This window comes from Lepidochelys olivacea (genome assembly GCF_965140295.1).
Source record: "Lepidochelys olivacea isolate rLepOli2 genome assembly, chromosome: 6".
NCBI classification, from domain to species: Eukaryota; Metazoa; Chordata; order Testudines; family Cheloniidae; genus Lepidochelys; species Lepidochelys olivacea.
This window is the reverse complement of record NC_140416.1, coordinates 34,735,774-34,761,496: the sequence shown is the minus strand read 5'-3', so window position 1 is coordinate 34,761,496 and position 25,723 is coordinate 34,735,774. Positions and strand designations below refer to the sequence as shown.

Below are 25,723 nucleotides of genomic sequence, written 5' to 3'. Positions count from 1 at the left end.
TGAACCACAGAGCTCAGGGGAGTTTGGATCTGGGATTTTGCATTTGGCTCCTCTCTTGTACAAATATGAATTAAACTTCACATCACTGTGAGGCAGATAATACTGTGAGTATTATCCCCTTTGAATTTAGACTCCTCTGTTTTATACTAATCTTGTAACAAATGCACGTTTTCTCATATAGTAGTTTCCTCCATATGGGAAATCATCCAAAACAGAAACCACAGTTCCCTTCCCAAAACATCATTATCTGTAGTTGCAAATCTTGCAGCCCTTTCTAGTACACCATGAACTGTGTTGATCTGGGTGAAGTACCTGGGCTATCCATGTTCAAAACCAACAGATTAGTGGTAACTTGTACTATCTATCTTTGGGTCTCTTGTAGAACAATATTTCTGCTTGCAGAACAGTATTTCTCCTTTTTTAATGGTTTTCACTTTGTTATATTAATCCGCAAATTCCACACCATGTTTTGTTTTTACGTCTAAGAACACACCTAACCCTGTGTCTAGGCATATACATGACTCACAGAAGCCTATTCAAAATGACAGATTGTTTTGGAAATTACTTTTGCATTCTCTCACTCTATGGTGGCAGCTCTGGTGAAGCATCAAGAAAAAGCATGAGCAAATAAATGAGTGTACATCATCCATTGGAAGTCGTCAAACTCATGGTCTGCTCAGTGAACTTGGACATGAATTCCAGAATTAAGAGTCATACTCTGAGAACACTTCCAGCCCTGAGCATTGAAATCAAAAGATTGGTAGTGAAAGGGGCCGAAGTGATCTTTCCATCTCTCATGATATGTGAAAAGAAAAGAAGTACTTGTGGCACCTTAGAGACTAACAAATTTATTAGAGCATTATTAGAAACACCCACTGTTTCATGTTCTCTGTGTATATAAAATCTCCCCACTATATTTTCCACTGTATGCATCCGATGAAGTGAGCCGTAGCTCACGAAAGCTTATGCTCTAATAAATTTGTTAGTCTCTAGGGTGCCACAAGTACTCCTTTTCTTTTTACAGATACAGACTAACACGGCTGCTACTCTGAAACCTGTCATGAAACCTGTCATGACAGGCAGGAACGTCTGTGAGGGGAGGGCTCCTGCCTCATACTGAGAATGAGGGGCGATCAGCAGCTTATCTCAAGTGCTTATGTATAAATGCACAAAGCCTTGGAAACAAACAGGGAGAACTGGAGGTCCTGGTGATGTCAAGGAATTATGATGTGATTGGAATAACAGAGACTTGGTGGGATAACTCACATGACTGGAGTACTGTCATGGATGGTTATAAACTGTTCAGGAAGGACAGGGAGGGCAGAAAAGGTGGGGGAGTAGCACCATATGTAAGGGAGCAGTATGACTGCTCAGAGCTCCGGTACGAAACTGCAGAAAAACCTGAGTGTCTCTGGATTAAGTTTAGAAGTGTGAGCAACAAGAGTGATGTGGTGGTGGGAGTCTGCTATAGACCACCGGACCAGGGGGATGAGGTGGATGAGGCTTTCTTCCGGCAACTCGCAGAAGCTACTAGATCGCACACCCTCGTTCTCATGGGTGACTTTAATTTTCCTGATATCTGCTGGGAGAGCACTACAGCGGTGCATAGACAATCCAGGAAGTTTTTGGAAAATGTAGGGGACAATTTCCTGGTGCAAGTGCTAGAGGAGCCAGCTAGGGGAGGAGCTTTTCTTGACCTGCTGCTCACAAACCGGGAAGAATTAGTGGGGGAAGCAAAAGTGGATGGGAATTTGGGAGGCAATGAGCATGAGTTGGTTGAGTTCAGGATCCTGACACAGGGAAGAAACGTAAGCAGCAGGATACGGACCCTGGACTTCAGGAAAGCAGACTTCAACTCCCTCAGGGAACGGATGGGTAGGATCCCCTGGGCGACTAACATGAAGGGGAAAGGAGTCCAGGAGAGCTAGCTGTATTTCAAGGAATCCCTGTTGAGGTTACAGGGACAAACCATCCCGATGTGTCGAAAGAATAGTAAATATGGCAGGCGACCAGCTTGGCTTAACGGTGAAATCCTAGCGGATCTTAAACATAAAAAAGAAGCTTACAAGAAGTGGAAGGTTGGACATATGACCAGGGAAGAGTATAAAAATATTGCTCGAGCATGTAGGAATGAAATCAGGAGGGCCAATTCGCACCTGGAGCTGCAGCTAGCAAGAGATGTCAAGAGTAACAAGAAGGGTTTCTTCAGGTATGTTGGCAATAAGAAGAAAGCCAAGGAAAGTGTGGGCCAATTACTGAATGAGGGAGGCAACCTAGTGATAGAGGATGTGGAAAAAGCTAATGTACTCAATGCTTTTTTTTCCTCAGTCTTCACTAACAAGGTCAGCTCCCAGACTGCTGCGCTGGGCATCACAGCATGGGGAGTAGATGGCCAGCCCTCTGTGGAGAAAGAGGTGATTAGGGACTATTTAGAAAAGCTGGACTTGCACAAGTCCATGGGGCCGGATGAGTTGCATCCGAGAGTGCTAAAGGAATTGGCGGCTGTGATTGCAGAGTCATTGGCCATTATCTTTGAAAACTCATGGCGAACGGGGGAAGTCCCAGATGACTGGAAAAAGGCTAATGTAGTGCCAATCTTTAAAAAAGGGAAGAAGGAGGATCCTGGGAACTACAGGCCAGTCAGCCTCACCTCAGTCCCCGGAAAAATCATGGAGCAGGTCCAAAGAATCAATCCTGAAGCACTTACACGAGAGGAAAGTGATCAGGAACAGTCAGCATGGATTCACCAAGGGAAGATCATGCCTGACTAATCTAATCGCCTTCTATGATGAGACTACTGGTTCTGTGGATGAAGGGAAAGCAGTGGATGTATTGTTTCTTGACTTTAGCAAAGCTTTTGACACGGTCTCCCACAGTATTCTTGTCAGCAAGTTAAAGTAGTATGGGCTGGATGAATGCACTATAAGATGGGTAGAAAGTTGGCTAGATTGTCGGGCTCAACGGGTACTGATCAATGGCTACATGTCTAGTTGGCAGCTGGTGTCAAGTGGAGTGCCCCAGGGGTCGGTCCTGGGGCCGGTTTTGTTCAATATCTTCATAAATGATCTGGAGGATGGTGTGGATTGCACTCTCAGCAAATTTGCGGATGAAACTAAACTAGGAGGAGTGGTAGATACGCTGGAGGGCAGGGATAGGATACAGAGGGACCTAAACAAATTGGAGGATTGGGCCAAAAGAAATCTGATGAGATTCAACAAGGATAAGTGCAGGGTCCTGCACTTAGGACGGAAGAACCCAATGCACCGCTACAGACTAGGGACCGAATGGCTAGGCAGCAGTTCTGCGGAAAAGGACCTAGGGGTGACAGTGGACGAGAAGCTGGATATGAGTCAGCAGTGTGCCCTTGTTGCCAAGAAGGCCAATGGGATTTTGGGATGTATAAGTAGGGGTATAGCGAGCAGATCGAGGGACGTGATCGTCCCCCTCTATTCGACATTGGTGAGGCCTCATCTGGAGTACTGTGTCCAGTTTTGGGCCCCACACTACAAGAAGGATGTGGATAAATTGGAGAGAGTCCAGCGAAGGGCAACAAAAATGATTAGGGGTCTGGAACACAAGACTTATGAGGAGAGGCTGAAGGAACTGGGATTGTTTAGTCTGCGGAAGAGAAGAATGAGGGGGGATTTGATAGCTGCTTTCAACTACCTGAGAGGTGGTTCCAGAGAGGATGGTTCTAGACTGTTCTCAGTGGTAGAAGAGGACAGGACAAGGAGTAAAGGTCTCAAGTTGCAGTGGGGGAGGTTTAGGTTGGATATTAGGAAAAACTTTTTCACTAGGAGGGTGGTGAAACACTGGAATGCGTTACCTAGGGAGGTGGTAGAATCTCCTTCCTTAGAAGTTTTTAAGGTCAGGCTTGACAAAGCCCTGGCTGGGATGATTTAATTGGGGATGGGTCCTGCTTTGAGCAGGGGGTTGGACTAGATGACCTCCTGAGGTCCCTTCCAACCCTGATATTCTATGATTCTATGATTTGAGGAAGAGTGGTCTCTCAAGATAGCCAGGAACCAAACCATAAAGGGCTGGATTTGAATACCAAAGTAAAGCAATAGCCGGTACAGTTTATGAAGCACAGGTACAGTAAGCTTCATGTACGCAAGAGAGTGCCTGCCATTCTGCACTAAGGCTATGTCTTCACTACAGCTTATGTTGGTATAAATTGTGTCTTTCAGGGGGGTGAATAAATCACAAGTTACACTCCCAGTAGTGCCGGTCTGGACAGCGCTATGTTGGTGGGAGAGCATCTCCCACCGACATAGCTACTGCCACTCACAGGGGCTGGAGTAGTGAAGCCGATGGGAGAACTCATGAGTGTATCATCATTTAAAACTAAAGCAACAAAACCTCATAATTGGCATTTTTGTTCAGCAAAGATCAGTAACTGAATAGGAACTGAGACTCAACTGTTTTCTCACTGGCAAAATCATAACCAGAATTCCACTTAGATGCTATGGGTGTTCTCACTTCTGGGTTGCCTAACCCTGCTGCGACTGGTTCAGATCTTCCTGAGTAATGTAGAGTGGGGATATAGAATGGAAAGTGACCAAAAAAGTCCTCTTTACAGCATTGTTATTCATTTCTATTGCAGCAGCACCTACAGGTCCCAGCCCCATTGTGCTAGGGACTGCATAAACATGTAACAAAACAACAATCCCTGCCTTGAAAAGCTTACAACTTATGGAACAATGGCACTTTTGTCATTGATACTCCCAGTGGTGAATTACAGCTACAAAGTGCTAAAGTAGACAGGCCCATGCAATTTGGTTCCTCCAGGATAGGATTGAAGCACATTGGCAGGGTAATGAGGGGGAAGCTTTCTGACTATTGCCCATGCTCTATATCTGTTCTATCAATAAATAGAGACTACCAGTCACAAAGCACTAAATCCACTCATTTATTTTTAAATCTAAACCAATTATAGCTGTAGCCTTTTCGGGAGTATCTGCTAAAGATGTAGGTATTTAGGGTGCCGTGGAATTTAGTTATGTTCATGGAGTGTAAATCCAAAATAACATAACCAGAAAGTTTTATGCCCATCATTGCTTACCTGCATTTTTGTAAGTGTCTATTTTAATCCTTTACTATGGAAAGGATTGGTTGTGATTTCGTGGTTCCTGTAGAGATGAATTTTGTACTTATGAAAATAAGGGCTTGACCCAGAACCCATCAGAGTGAATGGAAAGGCTCTAAAAACAGACTATTTGCAGTAGTAAAGGTAGTGAGACCACACACTCATAGCGTAAGGCTCCTGTTCTCTCTCAACCTGTGATCAGGGAACCCCAAGGTTCCTGAGACTAGGAGTGTTGAGACTGTGTGGAGTGATGCTTCTGAAGCTGCTGACATTTCTGTAACTTGAAAACATATCCCAAAGGTGGATGTGGTGTAACTAGTTGTGATTCCTTAGTATGAACTAGCTGAATGCATAACAGACAGGAATGCTACTGAGAACCCAGGTGCACACAATGTTCTTGAAGTAACAGTCTCAAAAGCTGTGTCAGTGTGGTTTTCAAACAGCGAGGAAGAGAGGTGTAGCTAGTCCTGCCTGGCTTTTTTTATTAGACTTCAAATTCTAGTCCTGCTAGGACTCTGATTCCAAACACTGTGGGACAAATCTACCCTCATGTCAGAAAAGGGTAAGTCAGAACTGAATTTCACAGGAAATTTATTGGGTGTATTAGATGTAGGCAGCTCATTAAGTAGGGCTTAACTTTCTCTGAAATTTAGAACAGGACTATTGTTTTGACAAGGTTAAGATGGAATAAAACTCCGTTAATTGCACAGCTGTAATTACTTAATACGAGTAAGAACTGCATTGAGATTCTGTGCCTGTGGGTGAGCAGGTCTGTGTCATTTAGAAATGCTTTGTATTTGTATCTGACACACTGCAAAATGAAAGCTAAGATTATTATGGGTGACTGGCTGTAAAATGATTTTGGATATAGTACTACAGTTATTACTAAATATTTCAGTAGTGCAAGGACCAAATGACGTATCACAAAGCGGATAGTAATTTCAACATTAAAAATTAACCACTGACTGTGCTTGACTTGGTCAGCTAAATGATACATATTTAGTTACCATTTCATTTTGCTAATGCCAAATGAAATTCTGCGCTGCTAATGCTTTTTTGTGTGTTAGGCTCTGCAAAGATGCATTTCTCCCCTAAGAAGGTTTGGATCCACTTCACCTAAGTATAATTCTCACATGATTTTTAACATGAGTGACAATCTAGTTTCATAGATTGTAAAATGTCTGTAGTTAGTTTAAACCACTTCACCATAGAGCGTTGTACGTTGGCCATTAGAAAGCTGGTTACTCTTGAAAACATGGAAATATTTTCCTGACCATATTCACTTTGAGAAATGTAACTCTGGCAAACTTGGTAAATCTATTTGCCAGATGCTAAGGAAAAAAGAAGAGTAGAAAAATCCGAAATACTATACGTATTTTTTAAATAATTTTATTTATTTTATTTCATCTACTCTTAATTTGTAACAAGTGCCTTTTTATTACTCTGGGTGCTTCCACACTAATTAAAAACATCCCATTCAACAGATTAAATAGAATAGCCTGCCCATACATTCTTAACTAGTACTTATCTACCAATAAGAGCTCTTTAATGAGGGTCCATTCAATGCCTATTAAAGTCAAAGGGAGTCTTTCCATTGACTTAATTGGGTTTTGGATCAAACCACTAGGCCACAGTTCAGCAAAAGAATAAAAAACAAGCTTAAGTTTACAAATGAGTTTATGACCCATTGACTTCAAAATTTAAAATTCACATGTGCCTAAATACTTTGCTGAACTGGTTTTTGCTGCCAAATCCCTCTGCTCCCCACTTCTCTAAATGCAACTGAGATGGACTTTTCAGAATTCTCAGCCCATAACACTGGGATATTACTGCTTTGCAAAGCACCTGGAGATTGTGACGGGTTCCCCCTGGGGTGCCACCTGGAACTGGGGTACCACTGAACCCTCTGACCCACCAGCCTGGCTCCCTCTCGCACTGTACTGCTGTGACAAGCTGCAAAGCCCTCCAGCCTGCACTTTCACCAGCATTCATACAGGGAGGGACACACCCAGCTGCAGTTACATGCAGGCTCTCTAACCACCAGCTTCCCAGCCTGGGACCCCAGAGCAGTACTGTCCTGCCCTGGTCAAATCTGGCCAGTGTACGGGTTTAATACCTGGTCCGCCTCTCTCTCATTGTGAAGAGAACAAGGCACAGCTTCTCTCCTAAGGCCTATTGTTTTTCCTAATGGCTCATTGCCCTGAATAGGCCCTTCCCAGCCAGCTATCTAGACTATAAGCATCTTGTCTAGTGGTTGTTACCCAGGTGTAACTACATTTGAAATACGGATTCGTAGTCAATATTCATTACTTCAGGTACAAAAATGATACATGCATACAAATAGGATAATTCATATTCAGCAAATCAAAACTTTTCCAATGTCACCTCACGTGACTTATCTAGTACAAAATGCATCATAATTATGCCATTATCCTATCATAATAAGATCATTGTGATGAATATGGGGTGCAATGTCAGAGAGATATTTGGGTGAGTGTCATTGTATAGGTGGAAAGGATTAATATAATTATAATATTGTCCACTGGAAATAGATCATTCTTATTTGTACAGAAATTTAAGGGACACTGTGTGGTCAAATTGGCCCAAAATATGGATTTTGTAAAACATAGCTTTTACCAAACTTGATCCCAATAATGTTTTCCTCAAACTTATTTATAAAATTTTTACAGAAATATTTTTTATCAAGAAAACACTACCCTGTTCAGAACTCAGACACAGCAGAGTTGTATTAGTACATGAGGACCTGAAAGTGAAATTAACTATGTTTTTTCTGAAAGATATGCTCTTGTTCAACAGGAATTAATGCAGGGAAGTCCTAAAGCCTGTGTTATACAGGAGGTCAGACTAGATGATCACAGTGGTCTCTTTTGGCCTACTAATCTGTAAACTATAATTGGAAGTTATAAAATGACCTGTCAGTTTTCATTGGTCAAGCTGAGAGAAATGCAAATAAGTGAAGTGCATAAAGAGTGTAAAGTAAATTAACGGTTCAAAATTCTTGTTTTATTTTAGTGATCTAAGATGTTAGCAATAACACAGGTAAAGGAATTCTATTTTTTCAAAAATAATTTATTTTAGCTTCATCAGTGCCCTTTTAAGTGAGTTGCATACAATATCAATATTTGATTTGAAGGTTTTTGCTGATTTAAGGAAAAAATAAACTTCTATAAATTTTCATCTGCAGCTGACTCTCCCACATTGGGATAAGGATAGACACTCTTCTGTGTAGTGCCAATCGAGACTGATATGTCCGGAAACAACTTGACTGTAGAACTTAACTGTTGAGAAGCATCATGAATCTAAATATAGTTCGATCTCCCTAGTACCAAGTGGAATTAGCACACATGACATTGAAAACTGACCTGCAGAGAGACTTTGGAGAGTAAAAGAAAGCCTTCGTTTTGCATTCATTTTCATTCATCTATTTTTTCTGACTTAAAACACAATGCTGGAGTACCTTCTCTGAATAGCACTTTTTTGTACTTTAAAAAAACAAACAAAAAAAATTGAACCCAGTTCTGTGATGCATTATGACTCCTTTTCAAAGTCAGCAGATTTGGCCAGCTGGGAATTTCCCCCCTCTGTAGGTATAGAGCTGCTATATCAACTCTTCTAACAGCCCTTAAGTAGTGTGGTCAGGGGAGACGAGGAGTGGTAGGAGTGCTTTTACACTTCAGCTATCGCTGCATGCCAGACAGCATTGACTCCCCCATATAAATAGTAAAAGCTTGATGTGGACACTTTAGTACTCAGTACAGATATAATTTATTCTAGGTTTGCTCTGCATGGAAATGATAAATCTTCAGAAACTAACATTGCAATAATTTACTGTACTAGCTATTCAGCAGAGAGAGGAAAAAATCAACACTATGCAAACAAAAGCCACAAGTTAGAAGTCATCTTACAACCAATGGGGCCAAACTGGCTCTCTTCAGATGTTTCCCCAAAAAGGAAACATTGATTCTGCTTTTCCACAGTTATTTGCACCCATGTTCTAGCCAGCAGTGCTGTCCCACAGTCCCAACATGACCACCTTTCAGAATTCCTGCCAAGAATTGAGCAGGGGGATTCACAGTGGTCAGAGCTAGATTTAGGGTGTCTATGATAAAAATGTAGAGTTCTCCCCTTCCCCATTTGGAAAACCTCCTCTTCATTAGTTCATAGGACTTGTAGCGGGGACTATTCTATGTGTTTTCAAGAACGCATTGGGGGATAGCAATTGCACATTTGCCTTTAGAAGGATTTTGAATAATGGATCTGGACAAATCCTAGGTATCAAAGTCTCAGCTGTTGTCTTAAGTGTCTTTTTCCCATTGCAATAAGCAGCTGACATATGTGTAAAAGTTCTTTTCCTCTTGTGCCTAAAGCTCCACTTGCTGACAGTTCTTCATTTTATATATCATCTGATCTTGCCACTGCAATTTCCAGCTCTTCCTATTAAAATAGTATGATGCACTGCTCTAAGTGTACAGATATTGAGGTTTAAAAGTAATTTGCTGTGTGAGAGAGGAGGCTTTTGTGGAAGAAATTGTTATCTATCCAGGGCTGAATAAGGAGGGATTTATTTTATTAGATCATGAAAACTAGATAAAAAGTAGGGGTGCCACAAGTGTGAAATAGAGATAGCCATGATAAAAAATCTCTGTGTCTGGATATCCAGTACTGGATTTGGAGATCTTACTGGAATTGTATAGAAACAGTATAGACCTAAAGGATTCTTGCTTACAGCTGTCTTTCAGACATTCAATCTGTACAAAATGTATTTGGGTAATTTGGCCTGTCATATCTGTCAGATATCTTTATTGGGGGAGATATTGTGTTAACAGTATCTTATAATTCAGGCCAAAAGCATTACATTGCCTATAGAGGTGCACTTCAACTTTGATTCCAGCTAAATATATTTTCAGGTTTTATCATCTTTCCAGTACTAAATAGCTAAAAAACCTAAATATTGTAGCTCAGAAACACATAAATAAAACAGGACTCATATGCTGATAGGTTTTGTTTACAATCTGGGTAAATGCTGAAGTTGTTTTATTTCCTATTCAACACTGGAGTCAATGTTTTAAGATGATGATAACCCAGCCTGCACTCTGTCTCACTTTGTTGGAGAAAGGATCACATTACTGCCTGATATAGCATAATAAAGATACTGTATAATTAATAATCATTGCACTAGGTACAGGATTTATATAAACGTTATTGCACTAAGTATTGGTAATTCCAAGTCCTCTAAAAGACTGACTTATTATTTCTCAGTTAGCGCAAAGTGAATCTAGAATTAAAACATATCTAGAAACTAGGTGTCATTCCCTGCCAAGTTATAATAAAATACTGTAGGTAAGCCGTTGCCCAGTTTTTTAAAATAAAAAAATAAACTGTAAAACATGAGGGTGTGTGAAGCCTCAAAATGCAATTATTATAGTCTTAACACAGTCCATTTTATCATGTCAGTTATTATATATTTCATAATTTCAGTAGTACATGGAAATCTGTCAGGCTGAATACTGCAAGCCTGACCCGGTAAGTCAGACTAGTAGCAGAAATGTGTACATTAGTCTCATCAAACATTTGCCAAGTTCACATTTTCCATATTGACATACCTTTCCCTAGCTGGAGCAGACCTGCTGGTTTTGGATGTCCATAACAGGAGTTTTACATTTGATTAAAAGGTAATTTTACACCGAGGCTAAGTATTAAAATTTCCTATATTCTACCTTTTTATTCTAAGTAAATTTAATGAAACCTCAAATGTAAATTGTAGCTCCTTTTGTGACTGGGTCTGAAAGTGTATTTCAGTATGAGGCAAAGAATGTTTGAAATTGCCAAGAATGTAAAAATGTCTGTTAATGAACAAGTAAATAGTAACTTCCCACAAAGCACTGGTGATATTTTCTTTATGTAAACGAAAGGAAGAGAGCCAGTTATTTCTAGAACTACCACAAAGGCCTAATGGTGCTAGAGAGCTATGCTATAGTATGACCTGCAATTGGGAAAGGCTCCAAAGTCTCCTGCACCTGCTCGAGGAGTTATGTTTTCATCCAGCATATGTAATAGGAGCCTGTCTTAATCATGCTGGCTTAGAAAAGAGGAAAGGATTAAAAAAAACTGTTTGATGTCCTTTGCAAGTTAAAAGTCTTATTTGTCCTGGGTACGCACTGATGCTTCCACATGCAGAACTCCAAATAAGCACTCCAGAGTTTTAGTTCCAAAATCAAAATTGTTTCTCCTTCTGCCAAAGAGACAAGCTGCTTCTCTTTTCTGCTGCTGCTTGGTCCAAATATGCTATAATGTACATCATTTGTGTTGGGCTTGTTATCTAGGAAGTGTCACTTGGTCTTGACCAAATGGCTAAGAACCAACTGTTGGAGATGCCTTTTCATGTTTCTATAGTCATTTCCCACCACATGTAAAAAGGCTGCTGCCTTTTGCTCAAATGGCCTGATTTTCCTTTTAGCACATTCACACTTCCACTCTACTGATGAGACGCACCACACCCTTTACCACTCCCTAGCTGCAGACATGGGGTTTTGGATGCCTATGGCATTTTCACGTTCAAAACCTACCAGTGAAACCTGGTCCTGACCTGCTTTCCCCCAGTCTCCAAAGATATATGTAACTTCTAAGACCTGCCCAGCCCAAGCAGTAGGAGGGGTAAGCATTGGAAGTAGGGGATGGAGGACGGGCTAATGGTGATGCTTAAGGTGGTGAAGAGAGATTGGTTACATGGGCTCCCTGACCTACAACTCCCTTCCCTGGAGCTGGCCTGTTTGACTAATTTTCTTTGAATAGGCTGGGCAAGTATCTAGCGGAGCCCATCATCTGAATTCTTGAAATATCTGGAAGGCCGAGTGTCTGTGCTGAATAGGACTGTTTTAATAATATCTGCAGAGGCTGATGGGCTTGAGTTGTTTTTCATCTTAAGGGATAAATTGCCTTTGTTTTATAAAGTGCATTATAAACAGGCACTATCAAAGCCAAATCAGCAAGTGCTGTCTTTAACTAATGTTAAAAACTGATCAGGGAAAGGGTCAGTTACTGGACAGTATGCCCCTTTCTTTTCTTCCAGACCTGCAGAAGCCAATAGAGTTTAAGACCAGGAGAGACCATTAGAATATCTAGTCTGACCCCCTTTATATCACAGGGCTTTAAATTTCACCCAAATACCCCTCTATTAAGATGAAAGACTTTAGTTAGCTCAAACACTAAAATGTGTGCCATAGGAAGAGACCAAGGTGGCACCAATCTCCAGGCCCCCGTAATGGCAGGGAGTTGATTAGGTGAGATGCCCAGATGACCTCAGCAGGCAAACTATGTTACAGAAAAGAAGGTGAAAAAACCTTGTCAAGGCTCGCGGTAGGTGGCCTATGGCACAGAGTGAGCTGCTCGGTATCAGGGCTGAAGGTCAAAGACCAATCTGGGGCCTGGCCAGTTCAAAATCGCAGGCCCAAGTCTGTTTCAAGTTGAAAGCATGAGTAGAGAAGTGGGGTCGGGCTAGGTCAGGGTGTTTCACCAGGGCCACCAATGGTCATAAGCCAAAGACAGCAAACCAGAGATCAGAGTCTGGAGCCAAGCCTAGGTCGAGAGCTGGGAGGCAAGTCTCAGCAAGGAGTGGCGGGGCAGGGTCTAATGCAGAAGCACACCAGAGGCCGCATTGCTCAGACAATACCCAGAAATGGCATCCTGGTTTATATGGGGAGTGCCAACCAATCAGGGAATCACAGAGCACTGTTGCTCAGGCCCCTTAGAATGGGACATGCTGCAGGGTTTAGCTTCTCAGTACCTCTCGGTGGTAACCGAGAAAGCAGCATCTTCCTGCAGACCTCAGTTCTAGGTCCATGGGTTCTTACAGCCCCAGGGTCAAGCCACTTCGAGAGGGAAATTCCTTCCCAAACCCAAATCTGGTAGTCAGTATGGCCTGAGAATGTGAGCAAGACCCACCAGCTAGGCATCTAGATAGGGGCCTCAGAGCACTGGTCCAGCTGTGTGCAATCTCTGCTTCAGAAGAAGGTGGGAACAAAATATCCAGCATTCACCTACCAAGTGTGGATTGGGGGCAGAATTCCTTCCCGACTTCGGTAGGCAACTGACTGGAGCCCTGAAGCATGGGATTTGGTTATAGCCATTATCCTAATGCAGAGCTTCATGTGTTATGAGCGTATTAAGGACTATACAGGCAATCCCATCCTACCCATAGCCCATGAAGGAAAAGGGTGAACATGGGGACTCATAGATTCTCAGAGTCAAAGGCCAGAAGAGACCACCATGACCATCTAGTTTGATCTTCTGCACACACAGATTGTAGAATTTCTCTCAGAAGCTGGATTAAAGGAAATCCTTTAGAAAGATATTTAATCTGCTCTTAAAACCTCCAAGCAATGGTGAGTTGTCCATCTTCCCTGGTAAGCTGTTCCAGTGTTCACTGGTAGGAAATGTCTTATTTCAAGGTTGAAGTTGTTTAACTTCAATTTCCAGCCATTGGATCTTGTTATGCCCTAGTCAACAATGTTGAAATGCCTCCTTTTACAGGGATCTATTGCACGTGCAAGTACCTATACACAGTGATCAAGTCACCTCTCAACCTCCTCTTTGATAAGCTGAATAAGTTGAGCTCATTAAACCTCACATAATCTGTGCTCTTAGTTTCTGAATGTATTTTCTTTTGCCTCTGGCTGAATTAAAAGGCATTTTGCTGGATTGTGATAATTTAACCAGGTGATTCAGATCATTGTGTAACAGTAGCCTGTCCTCGCTGTTTATTATCCCACCGTTTTTTTATCTTCTGCAAATTTCAGTAGCAAAGATTTTACATCATTGTCTAGAGTGCCGATGAAAATATTGAATAGTGTTGGACCAAGAACTGATCCCCTTGGGACTCTATTAGACACAGTCACATTTATTGATATCTCTCCATTAACCACTACATTTTGAGATCTGTCAATAGAGCAAATTTAATCCATTTAATGTGTGCCCTGTTAACTCCAGATAATGTAAGTTTTAAAATCAAAATGCCATGTGGTATTAAGTCAAATGCATTGGAAGAATTCAGCTATACTATAGCAACACGTTGCCTTTATCAACCAGATCTTGTTCGACAAGCCCTTCCTTCCATGAAATGAAGCTGACTGGCATTTGTTTTTTTGTTTGTTTGTTTTTGTTTTTTAGCCTCTATTTCTTTGCTGATAGAATCCCAAATTAACCATTCCATTATTTTACCTAAGTTTCCTGAGTCATCCCTTTTTTAGAGTGACCAGATAGCAACTATGAAAAATCGGGATGGGGTAGGGGTAATAGGGGCCTACATAAGACAAAACTCCAAATATTGGGACTGTCCCTATAAAAATGGGACATCTGGTCATCCTATGCCTTTTACTCTTTTTTTTTTAATATTGGAACTATAGTAGCAGTCCTCCTATCCTTTGGGAATTTCCCTAGTTTTCCAAGATTTGTTATTTTTTATCATTAGTAGTTCAAAAGACTCTTGGGTGTAAATTATCTGGGCCTATTGATCTTCAAAATGTTTAATTTTAGCAGATTCTGCCTCACATCTTTCTTTGTCACTACATAGTAAACTTTCAGTTCCATCCACATCATCATATAGGCTGGATACATCCTCCTGCTTTGTTCTAAATGCAGAATAGATATATCTTTTGAGACTTCACCTGGAATACTGTGTGCAGTTCTGGTCTCCCATGTTTAAGAAGGATGAATTCAAACTGGAACAGGTACAGAGAAGGGCTACAAGGATGATCCAAGGAATGGAAAACTTGTCTTATGAAAGGAGACTCAAGGAGCTTGGCTTGTTTAGCCTAACTAAAAGAAGGTTGAGGGGAGATATGATTCTCTCTATAAATATATCAGAGGGGTAAATACCGGAGAGGGAGAGGAATTATTTAAAATCAGTACCAATATGGACACAAGAACAAATTGATATAAACTGGTCATTGGGAAGTTTAGACTTGAAATTAGACGAAGGTTTCTAACCATCAGAGGAGAGAAGTTTTGGAATAGCCTTCCAAGGGAAACAGTGGGGGCAAAAGATCTATCTGGCTTTAAGATTAAACTCGATAAGTTTATGGAGGAGATGGTATGATGGGGTAACATGGTTTTGGTAATTAAATATTCACGGTAAATAGGCCTAATGGCCTGTGATGGGATGCTAGATGGGGTGGGATCTGAGTTACCCAGGAAAGAATTTTCTGTAGTATCTGGCTGGTGAATCTTACCCGTATGCTCAGGGTTTAGCTGATGGCCATATTTGGGGTCGGGAAGGGATTTTCCTCCAGGGCAGATTGGAAGAGGCCCTGGAGGTTTTTCGCCTTCCTCTGTAGCATGGGGCACGGATCACTTGCTGGAGGATTCTATGCTCCTTCAAGTCTTTAAACCATGATTTGAGAACTTCAATAGCTCAGACATAGGTGAGAGGTTTTTTGCAGGAGTAGTGGGTGAAATTCTGTGGTCTGTGCTGTGCAGGAGGTCAGACTAGATGATCATAATGGTCCCTTCTGACCTTAGTATCTATGAATATTTCTCCTTTTTTACATCACTATTTATAGTTTTGCCATCTGCATCTAACAATGGACCTATACCTGATGTAGGGTTTTTCTTGTTGCTAATATATTTAAAAACTGCCGCCTTATTATCTTTACCCCTGCTGGCCATTTATATTTCATTGATTTCTTTGGTTTCCCTTATCAGTAGCATACTTTTTTTTAACTTGTATTCATTGCCATTTACTTCCCCTTTTTTCTATCTTTTTATTTATTTATATATATAATCCTCTTTACCAAGCCTCTTTCTTGTTCAGCGTAATTTTTTCATTGTCTGTGGACTTATGGCTTTTTGGACATCCAGTAGGATATCCTTGATCAATTCCTAGTTTTCATTAAAACTTCCCACTTCAAATTTAATTTTGATATGCTCCATTTCAGTGTGATTTGTCCTCAGACCTGATACCCGCCCCTCCTCCCCTGCAGATCTGCTGAGGGCTAGAGTCATGCACATAGAGTTCCTGAATCACTGTATTGTTTTTTCCCCTTTCTCCAACCACATATGGCAGCCTGGCTCCAATAGGAGCACAGTCCACAAACATTTTTGCTGGGTGCCATCACAAAACATTATAACAGGTTTGCTTCAGAACATGTAATGCTTTCTACAGGGCCTCAATGAGGTTGGTAAGAGAACAATCCTGCCAAGAATGGCCAACTTCTCAACCCTAGAGAAGACAAACATGAAATAAAGCAAGCACTCCCTTCTCTCCCCAACCCCAGCAGATCTATGGCTTTTTGTTTCCCTTCCACTTCTGGAATTAGATGACAACATTGGCCTCTTAACTGCAGGAGGTATAAATAAGAGCCTGGAGCACACTGATCCTAATAGATTTAGAAATGTATTTGTGGCAAGTCTGTTTAATGTTTGATATGGGATTAAAAGAGTATTTGCTTGTAAAAGCAAATTTAATGCTTCTGAATATAGATTAGTAAATAGCCAGAAATGCACAGGGTATTAGCAGTGTGGTTTCCATTCATTATATATTAGGCAAGACATTCATGTGGATCTCTCCCTTGATCTGTTTTGAAAGTGGAGGAGTTGACATTGTAACAGCAGCAGCTGTGATCAGTGGGTCTCTTCTGAGAATTCACTGGGAAGGAAAGGCATTGTGTTCGGTGGTCTCTGGCTACACACAATGGACTACAGGAACTTTGCTATTCACATCTTTTCATGTATTTGTACCTGCTCCTGTATTTTCCACTCCATACAACTGATGAAGTGGGTTCTAGCCCACAAAAGTTTATGCCCAAATAAATTTGTTAGTCTCTAAGGTGCCACAAGGACTCCTTGTTGTTGTTTTTTAAGATTAATGTTTCAGATTATATTCCCATATCTGATGTGTGTCCTTTGTTTTGGGGGGGATATAGGTGATAGTTTCTTGAAAACTGAAACTGCTCAAGTGAAATACTAAATCAAATACCAAGAAAGAAAAGAATGGTCTGAATTGAATGTAGGATTGCCTGTTCAATTTTTAAAAAAAGGAATAATTAGAAGTTGACATTGGTTTCTTAACAGCAGATATAATGGAGCAATATAATAGTAACCTCATGAAAATACTTCCAAACTGTAATATTTCCCACCATCTCATCTTTATTCACCCCATAGAAACCAGCCCAACTTCCTAGTTAAATGAAAAAATACGCTGATTAATCTTAACACATTTGGTTTGTATCCTGCTGTATTCATTTGCTACTTGAAACTCTTTAGGGCCAAAGCTCAAACAGGAGAGAAAATCCAGCATGCAGGTGACAGGCTAAAAGCAAGCATGTGACTGTTTGGAATGTACTTTGTCAACATTCCTAGCTGATATGGGGCTGACTGAGTGTAAGATAACTAGAAATTCAGTCACCCTGTTACCTTTTAGTCAGGAAGAATGACTGTGACAAAATCAGGCGCAGTTACGTGAAATCTGAAACAAATCATTGGACAGGAATAAGGTATGTTGGTAATTTAAAATATTTTTATATCAAGAGAACTATTGTTCACCTGTCTATGAATATTGTATTTAGACAGTAATAAGTAGAGTAATGCAACTTTCCTTGAGCATAATTAATTGATTCCACTGCTGTCAAGCAGTGACATTTTGAATGTGAGACGTTTTAAAGAAGTTATGATTGGGTTTAATTGACTAATTAAAAGCATAATGGGCGGGGGTGTTGAAAGCTTTTTAAAAGTGGCAAGTTATTTTTAAAAATGATCTGAAATGAGGGAGGTTTGGAAAATGATCTGAAATGGATAAAGTTTGGAAAGTCTGGTCCCACACATGTAGTACCATGTAATGTACACCTGAAGCCCAAGGTAAAATTATAACTGACTGTTGTTGTCCTGCATGAAAATATGTTTCAGAGCTTTCAGATCTCTTTATCTCAAACTGTAACAGTTCATGTTTTTAGTTCCAGAGATCCCCAGTATGTCAGCGAAGATGGTGGTTGTCACATATGGTCATATTTAATTTATATAAGATACATAATATAGACACATGACAAATGAGAGTTTTTATGAGATTTTAAGCGATACGGAGAGTTAATAAGATGGGCAAATATAGGAAGGCTGTGCTTAGAGTTGCCAACTCCGACTGAAGCTATTCCGGGAAGTTTTTTCTCCCGCCCCAGCATGACATAATGTCATTTTCTTAAAATCTCTTATTAAAATCTCCTGGATTGCTTTCAGTAGTCACAGAGAGATCAATGCCGATTCCGGGAGACTCCAGGCCAATCCTGGAGGCTTGGCAACTGTAGCTGTTCTAGGTGTCAAGAACTGCAGAACTACTAAGAGGTTTCAGAGTAGCAGCCATGTTAGTCTGTATTTGCAAAAAGAAAAGGAGTACTTGTAGCACCTTAGAGACTAACAAATTTAGTCTCACGAAAGCTTATGCTCAAATAAATTTGTTAGTCTCTAAGGTGCCACAAATCCTCCTTTTCTTTTTGCAGATACAGACTAACACAGCTGCTACTCTGAAAAGAGGTTTGCTTGTGCATTTAATCATACTAGCACTTCTTAACATTACTCATTCTTTAGAAGTCTTACACATTTCCCCCAGCATGTGGCTTTAAATAAGAAAAAGGAACTTTTAAGCAGAGCTGGCAACCTGGGTTATCCCCCCTCTGTTTTTTGCCTTGGAGGCTTATAGGACAGAGCTCCTTTGGCCAAAGTCTGTCTGAGTTGAGATAACATGGCACCACTCCTCTCACCCCTCCAACTGCAGAAACTCCTCCATATAGAATCAGAGGACTGGAAGGGGTCTTGAGACGTCATCTAGTCCAGTCCCCTGCACTCATGGCAGGGCTAAGTATTATCTAGACCATCCCTGACAGGTGTTTTGTCTAACCTGCTCTTAAAAATCTCCAGTGATGAAGATTTTTACTTGAGGCCTCTGTACTTTTGAGGTGTAGCTAAATGACACAGAGCCAGACAAGGGTTGTCTTTCAAGGAAACATACTGCTTCAAACTCCTGGTTGTTCCTTGCACATGGTGGTGCCATTGCCGGCAATGTTATTGGGCATGGGTTCCCTCTTTCTGCTGTTGAATTCCCTCTAAAGTCAGAAAGAGTTTGGCTGGGGACCCTGGAGGCAGTGGGCATCTGTGTGAGTGCCCTGAGACCTGCATGGGCGTGAGGATGTCATTGTTGACTCAGCAAGGGGGAAAACCCCACTCCCCAAGCCACTTGATGCAACATAACTTCGGTACTCATAAGGCATCCTGTTTTTTTCAGAGGTTGACATGACCTGGATCCTGTCATTTAACTTCTTACAATTTTTAAAATATTTTTATCCAAAATAATTCTCTCTTCATGTGGCGTTCTTTATTGTCCGGTTTCAAGTTAGGGCATTTTCACCAGTGAAATCTTAAAAAGCTGAAACTGGAATTCATAAAGAAAAATTAAGTCGCAGACATAATACTGTGTGTAGGCACTAGGGGACACCACTATAACAGGCAAACCTGAGATGTCCCCTCTCAACAGAACCATTGCTTTGACTATACATTCATCTTGGCATTGCAAATTTGAAACATTGCCATGCTATGTGGCTTCAGCTGCAGTAGAAAAAGACTGTAAAAAGCTGGGGGCATATCGTTGTTCTTTGTGAAGATGAAACTTTGGCCCTTCTAGCAAAAGTCTTGTTCGTAGAATATTTGACTTCTCCATAAAGGTCCTTCTTGAACCCCTTTTATTTTTACAGTGTGTTCTGTGAAAACAGGCAAGTAATTCAAAGAGCATGGCTTATTTTTAGGCTTAACCCCAGCTTGAAATAAACTGAGAAGCTGAGGAGTGTTATGATAAACACAGAGTAAAACAGAGACAGGAAATAGGGGGTCTTTGGGAAATGAGTTCCAGCCACTCTTGAAACAGAAAGCCAGGGAAGGCATTACTTGAAAATAGTTTCTCTATGAGAGCTTAGTAATTTTTAGCTTGTTATTTTGCCATTAATAGGGAACAGTTACTGCAGATTTAGACTACTATGGAAGGCTTCTTTTTTCCAAGAGACCATCTGGCATGATACATCTTTTGAAGCGTTTAGAATGATGTTGCTGCTTGTCACTAATTGTGATCTGCACTAAAAAAAACAGATGCTCGGAGGGGAGAGTCTGAAGTTTATGCAGTTGTGTGTTGTATATACATCCGTCAGCAGAGTTTGGGATAAGCCTGAGGGACAGAGGCAGGAGATTTAAGAAAAAATATGAACACAGATTCATGCTCTTAGAGGTGGGGGCAGAAAGGGGAGACGTAGCGATTGCATTCTGCAAGACAAAGCTCTATCCTCTGTCCAAAAAATTCCTCTTAACCCAGGAAATATTATTGCTGAGATGGGCCCAAAGCATGGATGGTGAGATTGATATTTACAAGCACTTCACGTGGCTAAAGAGGGTAAGTGATTTGTTGTGCTCTGTTGTCTCTTTGTAAAGACTTGTTAGTAACAGACTTTGACTTTTCAGCTTCCTAAGGAAAAACATATTCAGTGCCTCAAACTTAAACAATTGCCAAGTTCTTCATGAGAATCTAATTATAGGCATACCTCCATGAGGGGAAAAAATCAGCTCTCTTTATGCTTAAAATGAAATTCTGAAATCAAGGTTTGAACAAATAGAAAATAATATTTTAAGTTGACTGTTACTGAGATTGTAAACATACAGCATGCTTCCTTTATAAGAGTTTATGGTAAGCAAAGACAATATGTTGTGAATAACTTTGTGATAATGAGGGTATTTGCGTCAGTAGTTCATTTAATTAACTCTTTCTGCATAGGTGTAATTGCACGGAACTGGGGGGAGGGAGGGTTGGGTTGGGTTAACATACTTGCCATCCAGTATAGCTTATATATTTTAAAAACAGATGTAATACAATTGAAATCTTAATTTTATGGTGAGCAGTCTGAACTTAACAAAGTTACTTCTAAATGTGATTTTTTTTTAAAGTTGTCTTGTCTAAAAGTAAAAGTGCAGAAAACAGAATTTTCCTTTTCACATAAGAATTAAGTGTGTTTTTAGTGGATTTTTATAATTTTCTTGTATCCTTTCCTGACACTATTCTTCAGTTTTTAAAGATAGCAATAAATAAATATTTTTTGTATAAAAAATTTTCTTTTCTAACTTTCCAGAAATAGTATAAACTTTAAAATCTAGTTTTATGTATTTTGTGTAAATATTTTCTTGCAAATACTATGCATTCGCTTAAAGACTCAAATAAGTATCCATGCCATACAGTTTTCAGATTGTCTTTTAGTGTCTCAATTTTACTGATTTTAACTGTATTTTATATAAATAAATAGAAGTCTATTCTGTATGTGAAATGTGAACAGGATCTACAATTTTAATTGACTTTTTGAATCATGGAAAGCTTCACAATATTATCTCAATCTCTGATAAAGGCTGAAGCTTGAGAAGCTTGAAGTTCAGTCAGTTTAAAAAAATTATGTGGAAAATATTTGCTTCAGTCCCGGAGGCCCTTGTATCTTTTCAGTTGGGGTATGCAGCAGGAAATGACCGTGGGTAATATTATACTATCAGAGATTAGCCTATGTTTTGCACAATTAAAGCAAAGATAAATAACTTTTTATTACTGTTTTCCTAGATCAGAAGTTAAATCTTTCTACTAAAATAAGTTCTCAAGCAGTACATTTTCCCCTTCCTGATAAAATTTCATCTCTCAAATCTTACGTATGCAAAGTAAAGGTTTATGTGCAGTAAATAAGATGTTCAGTATACACTTTAAACTGAGGTCAATAACACATATCTGTTCTCTCTAATAAAATGGGAATGCTCAAGAAGTAGCTTTCTGTAAGCTGGACTCCACAGTGATGAATTTTAAATTCCTTAAGGGTCAGCTCGGAAACACCATTAATCTTTTGTTCCCTATGGTAAGGAGTGCTTAACACTGTCTAATGTTTTCATGGAAGAATTCATTCTTGAAACGGTGGATATATTGGGATTATTTCCAAAAACAATATGCCAGAAATGTATGCACTGTTACTATAGTGCACATTCTATAATCTTACTTTACAGAAATGAAAGTATAATGACATACAGTAGTTGTGTGTAATTCCTTTTATGCTGATGACTTTAAAGCAGTGTGAATACTGCTCCCTTTTCTAGAAATGGTTCTTAAAGAAAAAAGTGTGGGAGTGAACGGAAGTGGAGAACTGCAAATAGTCTTGCAGTCCTCCCAGAAGAACCTGAGCTGTTGTGCTCCCAAATTCCTATAAGCGATAAAACATTGCAACAATCAAAGTGATTTATTGAATCCTCATGCCCCAGAATCCCAGTGTTGTGTCACATGTTCTGGCACCAACTGTGATGGCATATAAAGATTTCAGATCCTGTAATCGCAAACTGATGCTTTTTGGCTGATAATAAAAGCACTTCTCCTACAATAGAGAACAGTTTCACCATGAGTATAAAACACTTAAGGGAGAAGGATCAGTTTTGATTTTACGAGAGGTTAGGTACCATAGCTAGGTTTTCATTGCAATATAAAGTCTGTGGTCTTGAACTGGATTATGGGAGCACAGGGACAAATGTAAAATTGCAAACCCCAGGCAGATGATACAGCTGATATTTTCAGATTCTCAGAAATCAGAATCAGTCCCTGAACAGCGATCTCCTGTAACATTTAACTTGTGCAGCCGTGAGTGCCAGGTGATAGCTGGAAGGAGAAAAACCACTTAGATCAAATTGAAACAAATGTTGCCACAGTCCAGCTCTGCCATCTGTACTTTCCTAACTGTGAAAAGACTTGTTAAGAGGGCAGTGCCAAGACGTGCCCTGGGCATTGGCTGGGTAGCAGCAAAATGAAGGAGCAAGTCAGTGGAGCCAAAAAACACAGCAGCCTGTTCTCGGTCATACAGTAGGCACAGTTAAAATGTTTTCTTTTTGCCTTTTACTGATAGAAAAGATATCAGTTGTAGCAATATTCTCTATAATAAGCACAGGGAATAACTCCCCAGACCAGTAGAATCTTACCTACTGGTGGAAACGCAAAAAAGTAATTTAACTGTGCCCATTGCACACTCAGCAAATTGTTGATATGGTAGGAAACAATTTCACAACCAGCAGACATTCAGCCTATAATGGCTAAGAAGTTGAATAAGATCTGGCAGATGTATGTAACACTACGGTGGTGGGAAGGGATGCGGTACGTGGTGTTTCAGTCTGCCATTTATAATTATGGAGACATTCTAAGAGACCTTGCTACCTACAGACAAAAGAGAGCCCATCAAGATATACAATGTGGAGGCCATGTAAGCTTATATTGATGCAAAAGTGCCTCTCCATCCTCAGAGGATGTAGAATAGTCTTTATAAATAGAAGTACTTTTCTAGCATCACAGCTCAAGAAGCAGCAAGTTGGGATCAAGGCCCCTCTGTATGTTTCTCACACAGCACTAGTTTGTTGGATACTGCCACCACTTTCAAGCCTTTTTACAGAAGGCTAGCCCTGTGACTCAACCCAACATCAGTTAGGAAAGACATCAAGGTCTCCCTAATTAAACCTTCCATGACAAACTGAGGAAGCTGGGAGTGAAGAGAAAAAGAGGCTCCCATCTAGGATAAGGTCAAAGGATACCTATCTCTAGTATGAACTCTGTTCAGTTCCCATGAGGTGGGGGAGAAAGTTCTCCCACAGAATTTTATGCTTGCTTCCAAAATCATCACTCTTCCCCATTTCCCTTTTGCTTTCTAATATCCCTTCCTCTGACCTAAGTAGAACCCATATTTCTGAAATAAAAGTGTGATCTCTGTTGTTGCACATGGGAGTGTGTGTGCACCGATAAGTGGTCAGCTAATGATGTCAAAAATAGGTGTTGATGTTTTCCACTAACTGTGGGGTGAGAGTTGTCTGAAACTGTTAGACCTTCACTGGTCTAATTAATTTAGTGAAGGATGTGAGAGGGAGCAAAATGGACAACCCTCTCCCATTTGTTGGCTGGAAAGGCTAGGGAGGGGGAAAATAAAAAATTAGATTTTCCAAATACCAGCACATCTGCCATATCCAGCCATCCAGTTCAGAGCAAAGAATTTCAGCAAATGTTCATGCTGTCTAGGAGCGTATAAGTTCCTCTAGCTCTGCCTTGCTTAGTTTCCGATCATGTGCTTTTAGCTCTGTCTATCTGGCTACCGTCCTCTCTCACCCTAACCAAACGTGAGACATGGGCTAGGGGAGAAACCTGTTGCTGCTTGTTTCATTGCATCCAGGTGAACAGAGAGAAGAGCCATGTATCCAGCAACTCCTCAAAAATCCCTATACAGTCAGGTAGCTCTAAAATATCAATAGATTGGATTCGGATTACAATAATATTTGGAGATTCAAATAATATCCCCAAATACAAATATTTCACAAATAATATGCTGTGTACCCATTGCTACACAATTCTTCTGGAATGGAAGTAGTGACCCTGATGAGTCCCAGAACAGTGAGAGAGGTGGGAATTACATATTTTTCTCAATAGCATTGACCCCACACTAGACTGATCCTGAAAAAAGCGGGTAGGGAAATGAGGTGTTCTCTTTTTTCAGTCTGGATGCAAATGACAAATCACAGGTTCTCAGACTGTGGTCCATAGACTGCTAGTAGTCAGTGGAAAACTGGTTGGTCACACACTGCTGGCTCCGCTTCTTTGTTTTCAGGGGCCAAATTGCAATGAAGACAGAATACATTAAGCATGTCCTTAATATTACTTTTTCCATGCATGCAATTGCCGTAGTTGCCACAGGGAACGTATTCAATTCCCTGTGGAACTGGAGATGGTTCATGTGATTGTGAATGGGAGGGGAGGAGAACTGTGACACAAGCTCCCTATTAAGGTATGGGCACCTTGCCAAAAAAGTTTGAGAATCGCTGATCTATGTGCCTGTGAGCTTTATTATTCTTTCAGTGTGGCTTCCTTAGAATTAGTGCTGAATTACTGTGCTTCAATGTACTGACCGACTTATCAAGCTTCTTAGAATAAGCTTGACAAAGATTCCTGAAGCTGAAATTTAGCACGCAAAAGGAAACCATAGATTGGCCCATATTGAATTTTATTATTTTCCATATGTCCTTACTTAAAGGACCTTACTTTTGCAGGCTGTGGAGCATTCAGCTATGAGAGTTAATATAGAAAACCTGAACTTAGGTTTTCCTTCTGTGTGGGACAATAAGCTGTGTTCTGAATCCAATCTCCTATGAAAATAAAAGGAGACTTGGCACAAAGCTTGAAAAATCCATGTGTACCCAGACCAAGAGCTTTTCCCACCTCCAATCTGATCAATTCATAAAATTAAAGTAGCTAATGGTGGTGGTCTGATTTATTTCTCCTTTTTCCCCTTCCAGCTCAATCTCTGTACTTCTTAGGGTATGTCTACACTACAAAATTAGGTCAATTTTATAGAAGTCGATTTTTAGAAATTGATTTTATACAGTCGATTGCGAATGTCCACACTAAGCACATTAAGTCTTCAGAGTGTGTCCTCGCTACCGTGGCTAGTATGGACTTACGGAGCGGTGCACTGTGGGTAGCTATCCCACAGTTCCCACAGTCTCTGCCGCCCTTTGGAATTCTGAATTAAGCTCCCAATGCCTGATGGGGCA

At 40.4% G+C, this 25,723-nt stretch overlaps 1 protein-coding gene across 10 annotated transcripts in view; it reads left to right on the top strand.

Moving 5' to 3' along the window:
* Positions 1–25,723, top strand: part of PPFIBP2 (PPFIA binding protein 2) — a 206,630-nt gene that overhangs the window by 86,586 nt on the left and 94,321 nt on the right. Inside the window, exons 1-2 of one of the 10 annotated variants that reach the window (XM_084631949.1) lie at positions 17,507–17,598; positions 20,448–20,525. The exons of 7 other annotated variants lie outside the window; for them this stretch is intronic. In XM_084631949.1, the coding sequence (XP_084488075.1) occupies positions 20,478–20,525 (48 nt within the window). In that variant the 5' untranslated portion in view covers positions 17,507–17,598; positions 20,448–20,477. Of the gene's footprint in view, positions 1–17,501; positions 17,599–20,447; positions 20,526–25,723 lie in introns of those variants that run through there. 2 more of the 10 variants (XM_084631950.1, XM_084631951.1) reach the window with 2 other exon arrangements.